The sequence below is a fragment of the Myiozetetes cayanensis genome, unplaced genomic scaffold (assembly GCF_022539395.1).
Source record: "Myiozetetes cayanensis isolate MyiCay16 unplaced genomic scaffold, myiCay2020 scf13, whole genome shotgun sequence".
Taxonomy (NCBI): Eukaryota; Metazoa; Chordata; class Aves; order Passeriformes; family Tyrannidae; genus Myiozetetes; species Myiozetetes cayanensis.
In genome coordinates this window covers 5581166-5604801 of record NW_026086937.1, presented here as the reverse complement: position 1 = coordinate 5604801, position 23636 = coordinate 5581166, and the positions used below count along the sequence as shown (strand labels likewise).

The 23636-nt window shown below is 40.4% G+C and overlaps 1 protein-coding gene across 3 annotated transcripts in view; it reads left to right on the top strand.

Moving 5' to 3' along the window:
• Window positions 1-6544, top strand: part of PXYLP1 (2-phosphoxylose phosphatase 1) — a 47438-nt gene extending 40894 nt beyond the window's left edge. For all 3 annotated transcript variants that reach the window (XM_050308322.1, XM_050308321.1, XM_050308323.1), the window contains 2 exons: window positions 2931-3070; window positions 4191-6544. In XM_050308322.1, the coding sequence (XP_050164279.1) occupies window positions 2931-3070; window positions 4191-5122 (1072 nt within the window). In that variant the 3' untranslated portion in view covers window positions 5123-6544. The remainder of the gene's footprint in view (window positions 1-2930; window positions 3071-4190) is intronic.
• The last annotated feature ends 17092 nt before the right edge of the window (window positions 6545-23636 follow it).

Below are 23636 nucleotides of genomic sequence, written 5' to 3'. Positions count from 1 at the left end.
CTGCAGCATCTGTAAATTGGCCAATTCAACAGGAGGATTCATATTCTAAATAAAAGAGAAATCTTGAGGTGGGAGGGGGAATGGTTTGTCAGCTGGCAGCTTGAATGCTGCTGTAAATTTTGTTGCTGAGAAAAATATGTGTTTATTTGCCCAGTTGTACAGGGTTAATCGAGGAGAATTTCTGGTATTTTCAGAATTTGGTTCCATAAATGAGGATTACATTCAGGATAAAAGTATTCTGTAGCCTGAGATGTCTGTCCCCTTCAGCCAGAATGGCTCTTATTTTTGATTTTTTTAAATTTTTTTTTTTATTCCCTGGAATATATTTAACAAGTAGTAAGCTTTGAATTTGTCATATTTCATAATTTGGTTCTGCAAGCATGTGCTTATCTTGTGTTCACTTTAAATATAGTGTAACACAAAGCTAAGTAACTTACATGTATGGATCTATACGAAAATTTGACTCACCTGCCATTTTTTTAGAGAAATCTTTTTGCAAAGCACTGACAAATACTTTTCTTTCTTCTTTGCTTTCTTCCTTCCCACAAGTGATTGCTGGCAGTTTTATCAGCACAGGTTTGATTCCATTAGAATTTTTTCAGGTTTTTATGAACAAAGCAGCAAAAGAAGTTGAATGGATAATGCAGTTCCTCAAGTTTTCTTTCACATGTATTTGCAGAACTTGCTAATTAAATAAATGGAGTTTAAGGAAAATTAATGTGGTTGACAATTTATTCACGTGTAGACTTTTGTAAAGCACAAGATTTAGAAAATTGGTAGTTCAGCCTCCTACCTTTGTAATAAGCTTAAAGAACTATTTGCTAATGGGTTTAATTTAATTTTCTCAACTTCTCCCATTTTTAGATGGCACTGCTGGGCTGTGACAATAGTGTCATGTCCAGAATGTTCAGTTTGAAATTCCCAACTGCAGCTGGAGTGAGCTTCTGATGTACAGTTGTACAACAGGAAGCCTCGACTGCTTGAGGAAGGAACAAAGCCTGGTTTATTTGTCTCTGCTTTACAAACATTAATCTTCATTTGCCTTCTTAAAATTATAATATGCAGAAGAAGCTGTGGAATTAGAGTGTTATAAATTGGCTGGGTTTCCTTTCAATTTGAAGGAAAAATGAAATGATTAATCTGACTTTTTATCTCATTATGCTTTTTGTCTCATTTTGCATTGTTTTGTTACTGGCACTTGTATGATGATTTATTGTAACATTTTCCTTCCAGAAGGGTTTTTTTTTCCCTGAAGGTAAATTAAATACTGGAAAATTCAAGTTTTACAAAATGATATCAGCAACCCCTCTGTTGACAGGCACTGATTCTTGTGAGACCTCCTGTATATTCATGCTGTGAGCACAGCTCTGCAACAGGTCCTCTCGTGTCTGAGAGTTTCTCAGTTGTCTCTTCTATGTAAGCAGGGATGTCTTTGTCCCAGTAAACTTTGATTCCAGACACTCATTTCTACTTTAGTAGTGTTATTGCTCCCTCTGGTGGGTCCTGCAACTCTGCTTTTTCGGTTTTTAAACCTGAGGTTTTTATATCAAAACAGTTTATCATTCCAGCAAACGGAAATGCGAGGAATAAACACAAACCCCAGACTTCTGTAAAATATCTCAGGCAAAATTTATCTTATATGTATAATTATAGGGGTTTTTTAAGCAACAGTCAAAAATATTAACCCCATTCAGGTTTCAAGTCCTGTTAAAATGACAGCCATCTGGGGCAGAGTTGGGTTGCCAAACAGTTTCTGTTTCAGTTCTGCACAAAAGCAGAGGACTGACTGTGTGACATTTCCTAACTGTTGACATTTGGTAACCGTTGACATTTAACAAAGAAATCCCTGCTTATGTAATGCATTTCTGCTGTAGGAATGTGAGCACAGATTTATTTTTTAAAGGCTCAAACCGCTCTGGGTTACACTGTTTGTGGCCCTTTTTTGTATGTGTAGTTTTCTGCACAGCAGTCCCACAGTGAGCTGAGTCCAGAGCGTATTTGAAATTTGCAGACGAGTTTAGGAGATCTGAGCATTCCTTCATGCACTGGAATTCTGTGTCAGTGAGTTAACTCAGACATTTGGGTGTATATTTCTTTTCCAGCTGTATTCATTACTTGCATGGTGGGGGTATCTTATCTGTTCAAGTGTCCAGCAGTGTTGGCCTCTTTCTTCCTGGGTTATAGTACGATACCCAAAACGAGGGCTTTCAGTTTTAATGGGGCCTCTGGGTACTACTTTCTGGGTTCCACTTAATGGAGACTACATGTGCTATTTGATTTGAGGCCTGAAGTAATTGGAAAGAAAGGCTGAGATTGTAATCAGCATTTGTACATTGCAAAATTCGAGAATTCCTTCAAGATCATCTCCTTAAAATACTGGTTGTTTGAACCCCTTTAGATTGGTAGTGGCCTTGACTGTGCTGTGAAAGTGCAATGGTACTTCAGAAACTGGAGAGAGGTTTGGGTTTTTTAATAAGGATTTTATACATATATATATATTTATTTATTTATTTTTATATTTACAACAGTATTAGTGACTGCATTAAGAAACCAAGCAAATAAAAAAAAAGCCAAACAAAACCCCCAAACAAACACAAAAAACCCCCAAAAACCAACAAAACAAACCAGACAAAAAACAGACAAAAAACCCCCCCAAAAAAACCCACACCACTTTTCCAAATTGCTTACTGAAAGGTATCATAATCTAAGCATGACAAGACATCTGTTTCCCTCTATCTCTTTGGTAGATAGTGAGTGCTTAGATTTCTTTTCCATACTTGCAGAAGTCCTGACTAAGTGCAGATGTCTCGGTGGGAAATAACCTCACACCATGAAATTTCTGAGCTGACACACTTGGAATACTTGACTCTCTAGAGCTGTTTTCCCATCTGCTTCTGGGAGTTTTCACATTTTGGTTTTTACCTCTCTAGGAAACCTTCTCATCCTCAGCTTGAAGCTTTCATTAAACACATGTCCAAAGGGTCTGCAGCCCAAATGGATGGTTCCCTGAGCAGCCTCCCTCGCTACCCCAGCCATTCTCTGTGTGAGATGGGAGAGCTTACACAGACAGGTGAGTTTCCATAGCAGCTCTGTCCTCTGCTCTCTTAAACACAGTCTGCTTGAAAGGAATCTTCTGTTTTCTTTATGTTGAAATAAATGCTTCTTTTTATGAAAGCTTATCATGTGGGTCATAGTGTAGGTTATGCTGGGATGTGCATCAAGTGTTAAACTCTCTACTATAGAAGTATTGTAGAAATCCTTTATCCATCTGGTGCCTGTCCAATCCTTATGTGTTCCCATGGGAAGAGATACTTGGTCCGTGTCAAGTGTTGCAAAGTGATGTCAGGAGGAGTTGAGGCAGGGGTACCATGGACCACTCCCTGACACTTCCTAACACAGCTTGTTGTGTGTGGAATTGCTCACAACACAGGGATTGCTGTTGCCTGTAGCAATGGGTAGAGATGTTATGGTGCATAAAGGGTTCCTGCCTGTTACTTTGCTGCTGTGAGAGGCTGATGCAAGAAACACAGATCCTGGAGCAAAGGTCTTGGTGTGTGAGGAGGATGCACACCTCTTCCTTCCCAGCTGGCAGAGCTTTGGTGTAAGGATTATCAAACAATTTAAATGGGTTAAAATTTAAACAATCTTTTCGTTTAGAAAAACAGAAAGCCTCCTGAAGGAGGCTGGAGAAGGAAGTTGGATGTGATTGGCACACCTCACCACTGTTTTGTGAGTTTACCACTAATTTACATTCTGTGTATTCGTTTTATGACTGCTGGTGGTTTTACTGGCTGCCATAAATTTTCAAGGAGCAAAGCATTCTCTGTCTGTCTGGGTCCATCTTCAAAAACACCTTACTTTTATAGTCAGGTTAGATCCATTCAGTCTCTGTTTTGGTCCAAGGAACAAGTATTAAACCACTAAGGTTTTAAACAAATCTTGTGGAACCAGCTTTTTCTGTCTGTATTTCAATTTAGTTCCTAAAATCTGAGAGATACTGAAGAGTAGCAGGTATCTCATATTTCAGATGATTTTTCTACTAGTCAGTCATAAGTGAAATTCAGTTTTGTAAGTTCATAACCTTTTAACTAAGTGTTCATTTATCAGTAAGGCCGCTAGCTGTATTTTTTTTTTCGAAACTACACAGTCTCTAATCATATGTTTTAATTTCTTTAAAAATTCTCTTCCAGGGGTTGTACAACACTTGAGGAATGGACAGCAATTACGAGAAATTTATATAAACAAACATAAACTGCTTCCCAGTGACTGGACAGCAAAACAGCTCTACTTGGAGACGACAGGGAAGAGTCGAACCCTGCAGAGTGCACTGGCCCTGCTCTACACCTTTCTGCCAGATTTTGACTGGAAAAAAATTACCATGAGGCATCAGTGGAGCACCATTTTCTGCTCTGGAAGCTGCGACTGCCCCATGAGAAACCACTACTTAGAGGAGGAGCAGCGCAGACAGTACAGTTTGCGGGTGAAGAACAACGATTTGGAGAAAATATACGTGGATATGGCGAAGATTGTGGGCATTCCCACCAGGCAGCTGAGGGCTTCTAACCCCATAGATTCTCTCCTGTGCTACTTTTGTCATAATGTCACTTTTCCATGTACCAAAACTGGCTGCATCGGTATGGAACACTTCAAAGTCATCAAGAGACATCAGTTGGAGGATGAGAGAGAAAGACAGGAAAAGAAACTTTATTTCTTGTATGCCCTGTTGGCCACTCATCCTTTCCTCAACCAGACTGTTAATCGGCTGCAACGTATCGCTGAAGGCAAGAAAGAAGAAGTATTTGTTCTCTACTCTGCACATGATGTCACACTGTCACCTGTTCTTAGTGCCTTGGGCATTACAGAGGCCAGATTTCCTAGGTTTGCTGCCAGATTGGTTTTTGAGCTGTGGCAGGATGGGAAGAGACCCAAAGAACACTTCATCCGCATCCTGTACAACGGCGCTGACGTTACATTCCAGACCTCCTTCTGCAAGGATCATTACAAACGTTCCAGCAAGCCAATGTGCCCACTAGAAAAATTTGTCAGCTTTGTCAAGAGGGATATGTTCTTAATTTTTAACAGCACGAGTTACTACGATGCCTGTCGGAGGAGAGCACTGTAGGGAAGGAGAGTGGAAAGGAAGGCAACGTTAACTTGTCTCAGTGAAATCTGTTTTCTGGTTGAGGCACAGCTCAGTTTTGTTATTTCTTGTATTTGTGTGTAAGTACAGAAGGATATTGCTTGAAACGTTCTTCAAATGGTTTCATTTTCGTTCAGACTGCAGATGGTCTCCAGTAGAAGAACAAATATGGAGTGTAACGTGTGTGTGTGTGCTCACAAATGTTGTTAATTGTAATGATAAATCACATGGGCTACTGTAACCTGGACATGGCTTGATAAAGAGTGAGAGAGCATAGACCTTGTGTCTCTGTATTCCAGAGCAATACTTGGATACCATAGGTTTAAAACCAAAACTTTTTTTTTTTTTTTTTTTATTTTTTTTGCCACCATCTCACAGTCATTTTAAGCAGTTTGTGTCAGGGTCTTGTATGAATTCCAGGCATCTGCATTAAGGCATTTGTAAGGAATTTTTGAATTTCCTTATTCAGAAGAAGCCTTTTAATGTTATGGGGCAGGTCTTTAAAGCAAAGTGCATGTGTGTGTCTGTGCATTCTTACCTGAGCATGTACAAATGAGTGTGTGCCTTGTTGACCTCACAGACCTATAAACACCTGGCTACTGTTGCCAGTGCCAGAGAAGGATGCACTGGAAAATGGATACAGAACTCTATTCTTTGATTGCACTTTCAGCACTTTGAATAGTTCAAACACAGTCTAGAAATATGTAAAGGTCTTGTGACATTAAAATAGATAGCAAACACTAGCAGTGCCACTGAACCTGAGTGGGACATTAGGATTAGAAATCAGTTTTATGGTGAAGTGTTGGGCTCTTTCCCATTGTGAACGTGTTCAAGCTGTTGTGTTATGGAACAAATCAGTGCTTTAGGAATTTGCTGTGGCGACTGCTTGAGACAGCTTGACTAAATACTGAGAAAATTTTGTAGCTGAGTTAGTATTTTTATGGACTAGGAAGCTCTTATTTTATAAGACCAGACTTGTACATATTGTACTGTGTATATTTATAACACAGTAGACTTTTCTTACTTGTTTAGTTTGTAAAGACTTGTGAAGTTCACTTTTTAGACATGTTTTCCCCTTTGATCAGGATGTTTAGACTCAAGAATAAACTGTAGTTTATGGGTAACTTGAACAATGAGTAGATATGAAAACTTGTACTTCAGACTGCTTTCATCTCTGTAGGAGTAGTAAATTGAGAAGCAATTTTTAATAGAATTCATAGAAATTTTATAATGGAGGGTTTTTACACCTCTAGAAATAAATTAGTCTGTGACTTGTGATTCAATGGTGCTAGTTTATCAAAGAAAACATAACTCAGCATTAAGTTCTCTGACTATTGGCATTCCACTCTCTTCTTCAATGCTGCATTTGAACATACTTCTTTAAATAAAATTTTGGGGACTCTTTGTATACTTGTGTGTTATGTTTATTGTGACTTCTCTGGTGTGTATTGTTAAGCTGTTTGTTGCATTTGTAACTTCTACACTTAATACGAGCAAGTACACGTTTCACAAATACTGAACTAGAAATCCTGATAGACTATTTGGGGCTTTTGAACCACATTAGATTGGAAACATTTTCTGTCTAAGAGAGTAGCTCTGTTTTCCATCATCCATGTTTGTGTGCTGGAGGGCAAACAGGAAGAGAGAATCTGAAAGTTGAGCTCCGTGTATAAATTGTATAAATAGGTGAACAGGACCATTTGTCCAGTATTAGGAAAGAGCTGTTGAGGTACCAACAAAGGGCAGCTCAAGCTCTTCAGATCTGTTGGAGCTTTGATACTGTTTGTGACCGACCCTGAAGAGCAGAAAACGTTACCATGGGCATATCATTGGTGTTTATTTAGAAACATTGAACCCCTCAACAACTTCTGTAAATGCCAGTCTTGGTGTCTTCAAAAGCCTATGTTAGGAGTAGCAGCTAATTTGCATCTTCTTTTAAAGACTGACCATAGAAGTGTTTTCTTTTGATTTCCTTGTGCAGAAAGATCCCCTTTGTCTGTAGGAGGGCTGTGAACTGGAGGAGAGGTGAATTTGGATAGATTTCTTATTTGTTGGGCTCAAAGAAGCACTGGGCTCCCAGATATTAACAGATATTGCAGCAGTTTTCCAAACTTCTCATTTAACTTTTTTTGTAGAGCAACAAAAAAAAGCACTGGTTGTATGCACCACTGGTAGCTGGTCAACCAGCAAAAATTCTGCTTGAAGTCTCATGTAGACCTTGGGGTTAATTCCCCTATGTAAATCAGGTGAGTTGTGTGCTAGAAAATGTGTTCATCTGTACAGCTGTAGAAGAAAGTGAGACAGATGCAGAAAGATCAGGTTGTTAGTTCTTCAGATTGCCCCCGATGTCAAATGTTCATCCTTTCTGTGTGTCTGATCTCAGTCAATGCTGCTGTGTTGAAGGGTGTCCTAATTAATGGCAATAACTGTCAATATGAAGTATTGATATCCTCTAGCTATAATTTTCCTTATTCTTAGGTATGAGAACTGCTATTCCTCACTCAATTCTGTTCTCTCCTAATCACCCTTTATTAGGTATTTATACCCAGTGATGAAATCCCCCTGGATTTATGCCATAAATTGTTTTCAGTGTGAGCAATAACTCACTTGCCGTGGTACCAGCACCTGCTCACCTGTATGTCCGGAGGTCACTGGGTGGACTGGACCAAATCTCTGAGGTAAAAATAAATTTTAAAAAAGCTACTTATTCTTCTGTATATATAAAATAGTTAATTAAAATATGCTTATCTCTTCTAAGCCACATACTCAGAAGATCTGCAGCAGTGAAAAACTTGATCCATCTCCAGTGCCACTGGAAGTGCTAAAAGAAAGAGTTGCAAGTCTGAGATCATTCTCACAAACCTCTTACCTGGCTGTGGAGACAAAATGATAAGAGTTATTGAAGTTAGTTAATCATTAGCTTTTGAAGTTTGACATAATTTTATTATTCTATTTGCAGTTTCAATTTATAACTTTTTAAAGTATATATTTATATAACTATATCTATATAACTATAACAATTTATAATTTCAGTTTATATTTGGGTTAAGGTAACAAATGCAACTACCTGAACAACAGAAAGAGAAAGTGGTGGGAATTTATTTATCCTAAAACTGATGAATAGTTTTTCTGTAGGGCTGCACTGATGAATTAGACCTACCAACTGGGAAACATTGACTTATGCAGTTGCACAATTTAATCAAATGGTAGAGCAGAAGTAAGAGCTGCTGTTCTAGCTGCTCCTTGAGATCTTGCTGTTGGCTTGAAACCGAGGTAGGAGGGGGGTGTTTTGTTGTGTGCTAAACACTGTATTTAGAAACCGATGTTTAAACCTGTTGAGTGCTTGTACTGTGAGTGAAACGCGTGTAGTGCTTCCTCACAAAGCTCAGCTGATTTTCCACCGCGGTGTTGATGTGCCGACCGCTCCCTGCCCGCTCCCTCCTTTCTCTGTTTCAGTTCTGAGATTTTTATAAAAACAGCTTTAGTTTCAAACGCTCCTTGCACACCGCGCACGCCGAATGGCTTGGCTTGGGCCGTCGTGCTCTATTTTTGCATGCGGGAGTGGGTGAGAAGGTATCTTCAGTGCAAAATATCCGGGTGCAATGTAGTTCTGGAAGAAAGTTCCCGTGGGAAGGCAGCGGGAGCGCCGGCACAGCCGGGTTTGGAGCGCGCTCTCGCGGCCGCTGCCTGCGGGACAGCATCGGGATCGCGGGAATCACGCCGGGAGAGATGCCAGGAAAGATGCGCCCTTCGCTCTGCAACTGCAGCGCCCTGGAAAAACACTTACAGCCAGGTGAGTTGTAGGTGGATTTCACCCTCCAGTCTGCAAAAGAGGCCGCCTCCTCCGTGGTTTCAGCGAGTGGTTATGGAAGATGCTCAAAACGTTTTGGGGTGAAGAAGGTGTAACAGCGACAACTGTGGTGGTTATTTTCAAGTCATTCATAGTGCTGAGCACAGTTGTATTCTGCAGGTCACTACAGCTTTGCTGTCCCCTGTACTGAATTCAGTCCTACACTTTTCTGCAGAGCTATTTTTGTAAAATCAGTAAAGCCTACACTATACAGAAGAATAAAGCAGAGTTGTTTTTTTTTTTTTCTGTCAGTTTTCTGGTTTGGTCTCAGATAGTTTGCTTACCTTGTGGTTTCGTTTCTTCCCCTTTTTCAAATGAAAGGAGTTATGCTGCATGTGTGTGCTGTGTCCTTATGCAGGTAGTTGAGATGTGACAGACTCTGAACTTTGCCAAGTTTCTTCAAACTGAAATCAAATACCATTAAACATTTGTTTCCAAATGTCCTGGGACAGTCATTTTCAAAAGTGATTTAGAATTACACTTAAGCTTGTCTTTTACGATTCCTGACAAAAATCATCATTAAGATTTTTTTCAGTTGAAAGTGAAAAGGAAGAGTGAAAGAAAAGTGATGGCATTTAAAATGTAAAGCAGTCCGGATCTTATTCTAAAAATAGTCATTGTGGTACAGCAAAAAAAACCCTATTAATCTTCTGTTGGCCAGTTTTTAAGATGCCATTATAAAATGGTCATTGGAGAATGTGGGGAGGAAAAGTTTAGGAGCTCAAGTTGTTGCTGTTCTTGCAAAACAGGATATATAGATCAAAAAAAAAAAAAAAAAAGAGATAAAATAGAAAATGTGGTCTCTGTTGCAAATTCTTGCATGCATCTTCACTGGGGCAGGTACACTTCCCCGAAAGTGGTGAGTAACGGAGAGGAAACGGAGCCTGTGTTCTGGTGAATCAGTATTGGCCCACTGGTTGCTAATTTCATTCTCCTTTTTGAACTGTCACATACTTAGTGTTCTCCTTTAACAATGCCAGTTATAACAGCCCTTTGACCTATTCAGTGCCTTTTTTGTTTAAAAAAAACAACAACAACTAAGTTATAAGTAGGAGGCTACAGTCCTTTCCTCTACATTGATACATGCATAGTTCAGGCTTATCTTGAAGGATGATTAATGGCTTCTGTCATTACTGGCTGTCAAGTGGGCAACAATAATGGCTTCAGACCTATCTCAAGTGCCAGAGAGGTATCTTTTTGCTTAAACCTCTTTCCTAGGGATTTAAATCATGTCCATGACTATGTAATAGGGCTGGTGTAAGATGACATGTGTCAGCAATTAGTGTGCTCTCAGCTGTGTTCCTAACCCTTTAGATATGAACCCACAGTTAAGTAGGTTTATGCAAAGTTTTACCTGTTAATATTTAACTTCAGCCTGGGATGTGGTAATTGGGGTTCTGGCAAGAAAGAACACTGAAATGAATCAGCTTGCTGAAGAGTGATAAAAATCCTTCTTCTTTTAATAGGGGACTGGAACCAGCCAGTGCTGCTCTGAAGTGGTGGTTATAAGGAGGAAGGCAGCCAGCTTAACACCGAGATAGACAGGGTCTCATTAGCTGTGCAGGCTTGTTGTGTATCTGTGCTGCTTCTGACAGTGTTTCTTCTGATTGGCATAGAATGGGAGGTAATTGCCACAGCAGTATCTGTGTGAAACCACTGGATTTGACTGAATCTCTCCCTTTCACAAAGGACTGACTGCTTGCCATCCTCAATTTTTGTAAAGCACTTCGTAGGGATGCAGACATTCACTTTGTCTGCTGGGCCAGGAGGAAAACTTGCTGCAAATCCTGCAAGAAGTCCTTGGCAGGAGGGAAAACAGCCTTTGTTGTCCTTGATAGTTCCTTGGCAGGTGGGTTTTCAGGCTGGGGGCCCGACCCTCAGCTGGAGCCACTGAAGTCGGGATGTGCCCGGCACATCCCCAGCTGTGCCATCGCCTCCCTGTGCCCCGCTCAGCGGCTCAACCCGCCGGGTTTGCTCCTCTTTGTTCCCTTTCTCCCCGCTGCCCTCCCCTGCTGGTGTGGAGCAGTCACTGAGAAACGCTGCCCATGGGCCGTGTAAGTGCCGTTTAGTGGCAGTTTGATGTTCCTGGTCATCATCTGTGGTTTCAGTTTTAAATAGGGGTCGTACTGATACCTCCTCCTCATCAGATGACAACGCAAATGTCACGTCTTGCTTTTTGTCAGAGTAATAGACCCATTCACTGCCTTCCAACTCCTTCACTGGATACAAATAATCAGAGTTACAAGAATGTGTTTTCAACCCTGTGTGTGTGTATTTCCTTCAAGCAACTTGAATGCCACCCCAATGAGCCTTTTGCTTCATCCAGAAAGTCTGGATACAGGTGGAGTTCATGCCCTGTGCTGATGTAGTACCCCAAATTCAAACGACTTTTTTAATTGCTGTATCCTTGGGGGGACTGAACCAGCACTGGCACACTTGACAGAGTCATCAGCTTTTGTACAAACGTTTATTTCCCTATAAATATGAGTGTAGATGTCATCCCTCTTTGACTGTTGTGAAGGTATTTTGGTAGTTGTATGGAGGGCTTGGAACCTGTCTGATCAGAGAACATAAATATTCATGGCACGTGAAAGAGATGACAAAGCTACAGAATGTCAAATATTACCACTGGTAACAGCAGGTGCAGGGAACAGTTTGCATGAAAGCTCAGAACTGAAATATGTCATGACATCTCTTTGAATATTTCTGGATGTGGCACTTAAAATTAAAATATGAAGTTATATTGTGGTTAATTTGTGGATGGAAAGATGATAGATTAGTAGATGGCTCACTGTGCATACTTTAAACTCTAAATATACTGTGAGCAATTTACTTACTGCTCTGGAATAGGAAATGTGGTGTTGTTTAGTTTCTTTTTAAACTGACATTCTGTTTTATCACTACAGAATCCAGGTCATGCTTTCTCAGTCTGATGTGCTTTTAAATAATGAATATAGATAGGATGAAACATGTTCCATCCTCATTCTCTTAAGCATTCAATTTATCATGGAAACAGTTACAATTCCTCTTGCCTCTTGAAGATCTTAAGCACATTTAAATGTATTATTTTACTGGTATGAAATGGTGTTAAAATACCTGGTGCAATCTTTGAAGATTTCTCTCGTCTATATCTGTTAAAGATGACTCTCAGAATGACTTAAAGACTAAGTGCTCTGCAGGTTATACTAATTAAGACAAAATACAAATGTTTAGCAAAAACATTGTCAAGGGAGGAAGGAGGATCTTTAGCAGAGCACAGGTGGGGCTGTGTTCTTGAGGACCATGAGAGCTGAGTGAGAATCAGAGCCAAGGGATGATACTGTCTGGGACTGCATGAGGGAGAGTGAAAGGGAGGAAAGGATGGTGTACTGAAGAAGGGGGATGGCCTACAGAATCCATGGAGCAATCCTTCCACTTTCTCAGTGTTGGTGAAACATTTGCTTCAAGTGCCGTATTCACTTTTCAAAAGAGAACATCCAGAACAACGAAAAAACTCAAAACTATGATGGAACAACGCAGAGTGAGATAGACTCCAGAGAGAAATTGAAAGGGGAGAGGGATTTTATCAAATGCAAATATGGTTACTATGAAGAAAAAAAAAATAAACGTGAAACTCTTCTTCCTTATGGTTAGGGCTAGAAGTAATTGTAGTTAAAAATACGGAAGCTAAGTATTTAAGAAAAAAGTTGTGGAAGTGAGCACAGCATGATGGTGGAATGAACTGGAGGGAGCAGTCTGAAGTCCCAGGCCTTCAGTGTTTTTAGGAACAGGGGACAAAAATCTCCCTGGGAGCACTTGTTTTGTTTTATACTAGGAGATGAACAGGTGACTTCCAAGTCTCTTCCAACCTTTATTTTAATTTGATTCTAAGGAAATACATTCCTAATGTCTACCACATAAAATACTTCTGGCATGTATTTGTGGTAGCCTCCTGGCAAACTACTCCTGAATTCAGATATTTGGGACTTGTACATTTCTCCCAAGTCTCCCAGCCATGTTCAGCTATCTAATGTCTCCTCATCCCTCAAAAAGAAGCCATAGAATTTGGCAGGTCTGGGGTTTCCCTCAGTTCCCACTGGAGTGTGCAAGTGTAGATTTCATTCCTGGGTTACTGCCAAAAACCTCCTCAGGGAAAAATCTCTATCATCTTAATACATTACCTTTCATTACTTACTTCCTACCCCATCTTCCCCCTCCCTCCCCATTTTCTCTTTTTCTAAAGAAGATTAAATATTTTTCTGTTAAGTCAGTGACAGCTCAGGCAACTTCAAAATATTGGTATGTGTTTGGGGGATTCTTTTCCAGACACAGAATTTAGAAGGGCTTTGATCCACTATTTCTAGAAATTTTATAAGTTTCTTATTTTAAACTTCTCATTTAATCTGGTTGCAAAGTTTGGCTTTTCCAAATGGTGTCTGTGAGTTCATGTGCATTTGTTTGCGTGCCTGCATATAAATACAATTTTTAATAGGGGATTCTCTTAAAGCTTTTTTCACCATGTTCTTATTTATGCCCAGCTCTTAAATCTGTCGAGTCAGAACTGATATTTGCTCTGTGTGTACTGTTCTCTTTCCTCTGGCCCTCCTAAATGTGAATTTTCAAGTTTTCTTTGTGCGATTTTCCAGTAATGTTTCCTGTATGGAATGTCGTTTTTGTAATGACAACACTTACCTGCAAGAGGAGATTACAGTCCTGTTAAATATTGAGCTAAGTGAGGTGCCCTTATCAAACATGCCTAACAGATGTGTTTTCTATTGAAGAGTTTTCCTCAGTCCAACAGGATGCCAATATGCTGCTGTTCCCCTGGTAGGCAGCTCCGTAAATCACCAATTTTTGGGATATAGGAAAGAAAAGAGCATAAAGCTCTGGCATTTTAATCTAGTACTTGAGTAAATCTGGTCTATTGGCATCATCTTAACACTCAAGTGAGGAGTTTTTATAATCACACCTGGTACTGGTTTGGGGAGAGGCCTCCCCTTGGTAAGTTTTGGTTTGGGTTGATTTGAACAGCATTTGGCAGGAATGTAGAAGTTGCTGAGTTCTACAGATTGTGTACGAATGTATGACCAGGTAGAGGAAAGAGATCCTGCAGTTGCTGCATCTCTAGGGGAGGTTAAATCATGTTCTGAAGACCCTAAAGTTGATCAGAGATGAGATCAAAACGCACAGACACGAGGCTACTAAAATCCTGAATGTACTTTTTCCTTTATTGTTTTGCATCCATTGACATTTGTCAATAGGGGTGGTTCAAACAAGCACCGTTGCCAGATCCTGCCTGTGCTCCCAGACAGCTGCCCTGAAGGGACAGGTCCCTGGAGGGAGAGCAGGTGGGTAAGTTCCAAATGATTTTTTTTGACGTAGCAGTCTGCTTTCTTGATATCAAGAGAAGGCAAGCAATTCCAGATGAGTCTGCTGGTGATGTTAGCGTGCTATTTGCATTAAGAAATGATAGATGCATCTCCCTGGTGAATGCTAATAGGATAAGCAAATGAGCTTGGCCCCTTCACAGCTGTGAGCTAAACTTTGAAAAGGCTCACCTGCACCTCGATTGAAAACTCTGAACTCATTCCAACATGCAATGTCTGTCAGGAAGCCCTAACAGAGAACAGCTCCTCTGTGATTTTACTGGCCAGTTGAGTCAAGAAATGTCAATTCAAATCAAGAGTGGCTGGAGGAAAACCTTTTTATTAATTCGAGTTCTACAGACTTTTACAAGAAGTAGGGTAAGGAATTTAAACCTCAGCATTCTGATGAAATTCCAGACTCTGTAATTACGTTGACTCTGAACTCCACCTGCAGTTTCCATATAAAAAGCTGCTCTGCTTCAGGCTGCACCGTGCTGTGCAGCTCTGCTGCTCGGTGTCAGACAGGTGCTGGAGTTCATCTGGGAGGGAAATGGCAGTATAAGGTGTATAACTTAGACAGTGCTTTGTTGCATTTTGCAAAGTCCCTTCAGGATTCCTCTGGATAAAATGAGCAGCAGAAACGAGATACTATTTGGAGAGATTTTTTTTTTTTAATCAACCTTGCTAATGATTTAACTTTTTGAAGGTGCTAAATTTTTATGCTTAGTTGGGTGTTTTGCCACCATCATTCATATAAACATACTTTTGAGTTTAATTTACGGTGTTTTCCAATTATGAACTGATGAGCTGGCATTTTGGTCTTTATCTGATTGATAATGTAAGACTATATGTTATTCTGCTGTGGTAAGAATATTTCCTGTAAAACAAACATATTTTTTGCTTCATGTTTAGCTTAAAATTTGAAAACATAAATGTTTTGTTCGAAAATATTTATTCTTTAAAGCAAATATACAAAGTTAAAAATTATCAAAAATAAGAAATTTCATGTGAAAACCGATTTTTGTTATATACCAATTAGCAAGGTTATTATTTGGCTTTGTCTGGCTCTATTCCCTCCTTTTTATTTTTATTGGTAGAAGCATGGTAGGGGGAGGAAAGTTCATATACACTGAAATTAAACTGTTAGGTTAGTTATTACATGAATAAAGGACTCCATCAAGGAAAATAAAACCAATTCTTAGTTCACACTGCAAAGAAAAAGGGAGGAAGAAAAATAAAAAAGGTTTTCTAGCTTTGTTTTGCTTTGGTTGTGGGGGGAACTGTGGCACTTTTCCATAGTTATTCTGCTCCATCTCTCTCTAGCGTCAGTCATTTATTTCATCGCTGTTCTCGTGGCTTCATTTCTTTTCAGCTGCTTTTGAGGGGACTGTTGGTTGGGCTCTGTGTGCCATTTATTGATATTTAGGTCCCGATAGTTCTCAGTGTCGGCAGTAGTTTGATGGGCGCTGCCATCTTGGCGTTTGTTCACTTCCGGTCCTTGGGAAGCGGATGGTTCTGAGGGGCCGTGGTGGGCGTGGGGGCAGCCATTTTGTAGTTGGATATGGGTGCCGCCATCTTGTGAATCATGGGCGCTGCCATTTGGCAGTTGGACCTGGGCACCGCCATTTTGAAGGTCGTGAGCACCGCCATTTTGAAGATGAGAGCCACTGACTCCCTTTTGAACGTGACGACAGCCATAACTGACACCGTGAGGGTGGTGAGGCTTGGCAGCATTTCGTGAGTTAACATCAGCGCCATCTCGAAAAGGACCACAGGTGTTACCTTTAAACTGGCAGTCTATGAGGTTATTACCACCATTTTGGGATTATGATTGTTGGGATACAGAGACAAATTTCTCAACTGCCTGGTTTGGATCTTGGCCCGATGCCGTTACCGTGCATGGACCGCTTTTTTCTCTCTTGTCTACCGTCCTTTTTAAGATGTTAAAAATTCCATGCAATTACTGCTTGGTTGCTTGCTTGTCTCCCTCAAAACCAGCATTTGTTAATGGAGCTCCTACTTTCACCCATTCAAGATAATTCAAGTATTCTGGGACAGTGTCTTCATTTTTATAGACCCATTTTGTTAGTGACTTCAAGGAGCCTTTATTCAAGGGATGCCCATGGCTTTTGATAAGGCTTTTAAAGTAATTGTACAGTTTGGTATTGTCTTTTGATAGACTTAAGATAAAAAGCAATTGGGATAGGTAGGGGGAATTTAGGGAAGTCTCTTATGGCTTGCTTCATGAGAAAGGTGCGAGTCCTCCACAGGTCAGCTGTGGTAGCTGCCAGAATCAGGAGTCCACTTGGACAAAGCCCACTGACCTCTGGTCTGGAGTCCACTGCCCTCCAGCACTTTGCCTGGATGGGAAAGGTGATCTGGATGCCAAAAGTCCTCAGTCCTGTCCCACTTTGGGCGCCATTTGACGAACAACAGGCGAGCACTCTCAGGGTTATGGTGTGAACAGTGTTAAAATGTTAACTCTGTTAAAATGGCTTACTTATGAGGTGATTTTTTCTTTGGAAGGCAAGCTGAGCTCTGTGCTTCCATTCTCAACCTCCAACAGTTAACTGCACTATATATAGGATCAGTATATGCAAACATCAATTCAGTGTCCTCAGTGTCAGCTCTCCTCCTAAAAGCAGATCAGCAGAAAGGTCCTACTGATAAAATTAAGAATCCCTGTAACTCATTTAGGAGCAATTGCTGAGTTCTCTTTGCTGGTCAGGTGTGTATGAGCTCTGAAAGAATGTGTTCCCATTGCACCATTACCTGGAATAGGAACTCTTTCATCCTCTGTTTTGAGGAGAGGCAGTGAAAAAAAGGGGTAATCTGCAGGTGGGTGATGCCAAGTGTGTGCCATCCCTCATTTGTGCTTTTGTAAATGCAGGTATTACCTTGTATTTGTCACTCTGTAGGTCGTGATGTAAGGGCTGCTCTGCATGGTGGGTTGTGAAAGGCTCTTTGGATCTACCTGTTCTTTTGCAATTTTTTCAAGGATTTTTCTTCAAGAAGCTAGTTAGTAATTTATGGTGCAACAGAATTTACAGATTTGCATTGCCTTTTTTTTTTTAAATAAGTGTTGTTCAGTGTTCTGTGGATGGGGATTTACAAAATACACACCACTCTCTAACACAACAATGCAAAACTTCCAGCATCTATAGCCTGAATTTTGCCTTTATGCTGGATGTGAAACATGACAGACTGCATTAAATTCTTGTGTGTAACTCAAATTTTCCTGTTTCCCTAGACTGATAATGGTTTACTCTATTGGTTCCCCTCCATTAATCGAGCTTGCATGATGATAAGAACGATAATTTGAGTTCCTTACTTATGACTGCCTTTTTAATGTGTTTGTGTTTTTAGTCATGAGACTGCCAGGTGAGATGAATCCACTCCCATAATGCCAGTGTATATACTCTGAGAGATGACCCTTTTACTGAAGTGAACTGGCCAAAGAGCTTTGACTAGACAGTGAAAGACAGAAAGTCCTGTCTTTCTGATCTGCACCAGAACCTCGGCTATTTCCCCTAATGCCAGTTGGATGCTGTAAATCCTACAGTGCAGGAGAATCTCTGAGGTGGTCACATTTAATTTGCATCTTGTCCCTCTGATTCTTGAAGGTCCATTCTTACTGTTTGTATGCCAGATCACTCATTCTGAGGGTAGCACTTGCACCAGGAAATGACGAGAACTTTATTTTATTTGGTTTTTTTTTAATACACAAACCCCAAACTGTAATTGAATGTAGAACTGTTTGAAGACTGGAAGGAAGTGGTGAATTTAATCAGGGATTTAATGTAGGTTATATATTAATATAAATCTCACTCCTTCCTTAAAGTAATTCAGTAATTCTGTTAATGCTTGTGTAGGAAACTGCTGTATGTATTGGGAAGGGCAGGGGGAGAGTAAATGATTTGAGTAGGACTCCTGACACCAAGATGGGACTCGGTGTGAACTGACAGCTTGAGCCTTCAGGTGATGATTTAACGTTCAAGTAACTTGAGGGAAGGAATATTTTCAAGTTTGCCTTGGGCAGTGAGAACCTTTGTGCTTAATGCATCTTAAAAATTTCCTCTGCAGACTGCAAGGACTTCTTAGGGGCTGCAGTGTCTTACCCTTGCTGTTCATTCCTGCCTAGAGGTAAACAGTGCCTGAACACTCCCAAAGCTGGGAGGAATAATTCCCCTTTGATCAGCCATAGCCTCTGTGCTACTGCTGTTCTGTTGATGTTTTTTCTAAATTAGGCTGCAAACTGAGAGAGGTACCTGCAGTTTGATCATTTGTAATTTATTAAAAACTTGTTACAACACAGAGGACTGTGGTTAGAAGCTCTCCAAATGAGAGAAATATGTTAGCAATGTCAAATGAAGTTCAAAATTCACATCAGTGACCACGCTGAACTGTGAGTTTCTCTCCCTCCTCTCATTCTTTTTTGCATCTAATTAAGGTACAAGTCAGCAGTGTCCAGGTCAGGAGCTTCACCTGGAGAGCTGTCCAGGTTTCTGCATACAGCACAGCAGCCAGCCAGCTCAGGGTGTAAAAATGAATCCCTGAGGTGTTTGTTCCACTGTATTGTCTAAGACACCCCTGCCATGGCAATGTGCCATGTTGGAGGCCAGGCTGCTCATCTGGGAGCACAGTTCCTGTAGAGGTCTATCTTTTTCAAAAGCTGCAATCAGAATTTACACTCTGTCACATGCAGCCTGGTCAGTGGCACCACAAACCCCTGCTCTGTTTGCTGCCTTCTTATTGCCACAGGCAATAGCATATTGATTATTATTTCCAGGTTGCCTCTTGCAGGCATTCCTTTAAGGTTCATAGCCTTATCTTACATAAATTTTGCAGATGCTGTCCTAAGCAAATAGGAATGAATGGATGAGGGAGAATTGCCATAATCCCTAATAATGTGAAACCATGTCCTCTTAAACAAGTGGGTGGAGGAAATGTGTAGAACCTGGACTTCTAGCCAAAGAAAACAGCCCTTTGTTTCCATCTGAGCTATTTTAATTTCTAACTTGAGGAGGTAGCCACCTGAATGGTGATGTGCTGCCAGGTTCAAGGGGACATATTTTGAAATGCAGGGAGTCAGTCAATGAATGGGATCCCTCTTGTGGAAGATCTGAATTTTAATCAAAAATCATGTCTTATTTCATGATTCTCTTCAATCATGATTCTAATATAGCTGGCAATTGTTTAAATGTGAATGAATTATTTTTCTGAGGAGCGCTGTATTTAACCTCTTTTGCCACAGGGAAAAAATCTTGTGTATATCGAAAGGAAGCATTCCTAGTTCTTTTCATTATATCCAGGTTTGCTGTGGCTGTTTGTCTCCAGATCCCAGGAATATCACTGGCTTCCTTTACTGAAACTGGTGGAGCAGAGGAAGTGTGTCTGTTTGTCCAGGAGAGGGTGTCCCATCACTGCGTGCCAGAAGGATCTTACATGTACTTAGACATATTTTGCTCTGCTTTTTCCCATGCTATATCTCTCAACTTGAAGAAATGCAAGGAGAGTAAGTGAAAAAGGAATAGAAAGAATAATGTGCCTGAGAAGGTTGATGTAAAGACTGTAAGTATTGCTCCTTCACTTAACATCCAGGAATATTCCTGCTGACAGCCCTGCTGTTTAGCACAGAATTCATCTTGAATACACTGTGGGTGATTGTACCTACCACCCTTCTTTTTCCTTTTCTATTGATGTAACAATTGGTCCTATATGGTTATTTCATCGACTCCTTATCAAAATCCAACACTGATTTGTGGGCCGTGTTTCTGTCCTTGTCTGATGTTGTTTTAAGAATCAAGGTGTGTTCTGTGTAGCCACCTCAGTATTACATACACCTACACTGTGAAGCACCTTTATTTGATTTTTAGCTTGCTCTTCAGCATGAAAGAACAATATTTTTTTACTCTTTTCTCTTTAAAAAATGACTCATTATTCAAAAGCGTGGGAATTTTAATGAAAATTTGCAGGAGGCTGTAGAATTCAGGCTGGCTGATGGTTATGGAATAAATGTGAGCAAAATTTATTTGGGACTTCAAATTCTTTGCTATAGTTTTGGTTGTTATTGTTTTCCAAAATCCTGGCAGCTGAAGAATGAGAAAAAGAATAAGCAGAGAGAGGATCGATAGCAGGAAAATTAACTTCTAATGTAAAATGACAGCTTGACAGTGAACATATTTGGCATGAATTGCAAATGCAGCGAAGTCTGGGAACCCTAATCTGATACATTTTCCCCCCTGATTCTGTGTCATTCTTTTATAAAAAGTCTTATATGTACTAACACCACTTGTGTTATAAGAGCCTTAATATAATCAATATTCTATTGCAAAAGCATTCTCAAGATAGTTAGAAGTGTCTCATGCCTTCTCAATGGCATTTGCAGTTAATTTTTGCAGTAGTAAATGTTAATTTTGGGGGAATGTGCATAAGTCCTGAATCAAGGAAGTCTTCTGTACTCGATTGAGTCATCACATAAGAATAGATAATCTCAAGGCTTCTGTTCTGTGGTGCTCAGATGTCACAGAAGTAACTTAAATTGGTATTATTAGACCTGGATCAAAGCACTAGTCCTGATCTGGCTCATGAATTGTAGCAGCAATCAAATCCAGACGCAGATCTTGAACTCATGTGATCTAAAGGGAGAGTTGATGGCAGTGTGTTGTGTTGTGCTCAATTTCTACCTTGTATACTTGGCAATTGTGGTTCAGGTGTTTCTCCAAATGTTGTCTGTATTGTTTGGGTTTTTCTCCAGCTAATTCTACCTCTGTTTGCTAGACCTGATCCTTGCCCTCCCTGTGCCTAAAAATAGCCCACACACCTTGCATCTCATGTGAAAGTAGCCCCACCCCTGGACTTTGTGTTTTTGCTTTCTTTGTTGTGTGGCCATCCCAAAGGATTACATGGGCAGTGTTTCTTCTGAGATTCCTACAAAACAGCCACTAATTCTTTCAGATATTTTCCACAGCTGCCGAGCGTTCATTTGAACCGAGTGAATTTGATTGCAAACTAAGGAAATATTTAGTGTAGTAGCAGTAAAAGGATTAGAACTAGGTGTGGTTTTGTGGCATGAGCCTGTTTTACATTTGAAGCTTGACATTTACTAGAATGCATGGCAGAGACTCACCTTGCAGGAGTATCAAACACATGCTTCCATGTGTCCAGTGGAAAAAATGATATTTGAGGAAAACCAACGCTTGGCTGCCTTCAGTGAAATTTCCTAAAGGGACCTGGTTCCAGTCCTGTGAGAATGACTTGCAAATCCCGTGTATTACAGTGATTCAGATCTCCATTCACAGCTACAAGCAGACCCATCAATTATAATGCTACATCTAAAGCACACCGGCCGTTCCCTCAGCCCCCTGCGTGGCTCTTTGGACATGGATCACAAATCCTGTACTTGGACTCATTTTCGTTTCTTTGGCTGGTGGAACTCAAAGATCATCAGCCAGCTCGTTATGAGAGCCGTGATGTCTCTCTCTTCCAGAGGTTCATTAGCACTCACTCAGCGGGGTTCCCCAGCAGCCTGTGCTCTTTGGAAGCAGCAACCAGACTGGCTGGAGGTGTGCAGTGTGTGTGTGTCAGCAGCACAGGATCCGCCTTCAGCGGTTGTGACTCTTCCCTGTGAGAAACGACTTCGAGATTCCCCTCCTGCTTTGTGTCCCATACACACTGGAGCACTAAAGCACTTGCTGCACACAAGAAGTGTGCACAGGCTCTCTGACCTGCTCAAACAGCCTGCAGTGAGATGGGGAGGGGGGTGTGTGTGCTTGCACATGACCAAAATGTTATGCTGGTTATTGTGCCAAGTTAGAGACATGAATGTCAAGACATTCCACAAGCCTAGAAGGGATAATAAAAGTATTTATGAATGTTACAGTTGTAGCTGTTGCGATTTTTAAGACCTCCATGGACTGGACTGATTTATGACAGTGCAGCTCTTTTAAAAAAAAGAAAAAAAAAAAAAGAAAAAAAATCAAAACATATTACATACAAAAGAAATTAAAGAAGCCAGAAGCTATGCATTCAAAGAACTATCTTAAAATAGGAAGTACAGCTATAAACTTTAATATCCCACTGAGCAAAGGAGAAGGTTTTTCTTGTCTGGTTACAGCAGTGTACAGTTTTGCTGAAATGTAGTTCTCATTTTACCTCATACAGTCAGTGACTGCTATTTTTATTTTAGATGGGGGCTTTTTAATTTCCTTATTTATGTTTTCATTAGCATCATAAAGGCTGTATTGTAACTGTTCTCTGCATTCTACCAGTCTCATTCTAAACTCTGACATGCAACAGCCCCGGTTTGAGCTGTGGCAGCTGGAAATTCAGTACAACTGCCATGCAGGCCCCCAAGCCTGTGAAGGAAGTTGAGTGGCAAAAATACAAGTTTTGCAACAGAACAAATGGGAAAAAAAAAACTGCTCATAGAGACCAGCTGGTGTTGTGTTATACCCACGCAGTGACTGTTCTCTGTCACTGTCTGCATGCCTAATATTTTTGTCTAATTTTGGCTCTGTATTCTCAGCTGGTGTGGCAGGGATTCAGTGCCACAGCACAGCTGTCCAGATGTGCAAGTTTCGTGTCTCATCGTGGCAGCCCAGGGTGGACGCCCAGGGCTCTCTTTCAGTGACAGAGATCAAATGCACTTTTTGGTAGCCTAAAAGAACAGTCACTATGAGAGAAATTCTAGAAGTTAAAATAGTGAAGCAATAGAGTGAGAAACTGCTTGTTCCTCTCAAACAGTCCATATTTTTACTGATTCTCCTGAAAGAGTTTTCATCTTGGAGAGAAAACTCTAGCTATTCCATTAAGTCTCTACCAGAAGTGTGAGGAAAAACTGATGAAAATTGTGTTTCTTTTCAGAAGGATACTTTGTTAAATGATTCTTTGGCTTATTTGTCATGCTGGTAGTCATGTAAGCAGTGGCCCGTGTGAGGAAAAATGTGAAATTTAGAATTAATGTTCTCGGATGGAGAGTGTAGAAAGCAGCAGAGGATTTTGGCCAAAACGTTCTGGCACTTTTGAGAGGTCTGTCTGAATTTTAGAGAGAAAAAAAATGAGTTTATTAACCACTGTAAATGATAAGTCAGAAATAGAGTGAACAGTATGTGCACTACTTCAGGTTTAAATTCAGAATTCCAGTCCAGACGTTTTAGCATAATATGTGAATTAAATATCACAAATATTTATTTTAAAATGCTGTATTGACAACTTGTAGAAGACTAGGAGACCAAAATCCTTTGATCATGCACACGTTATGCAGCTCTCAGAAAATATCCATGCGTCCTTTTTATTTTTT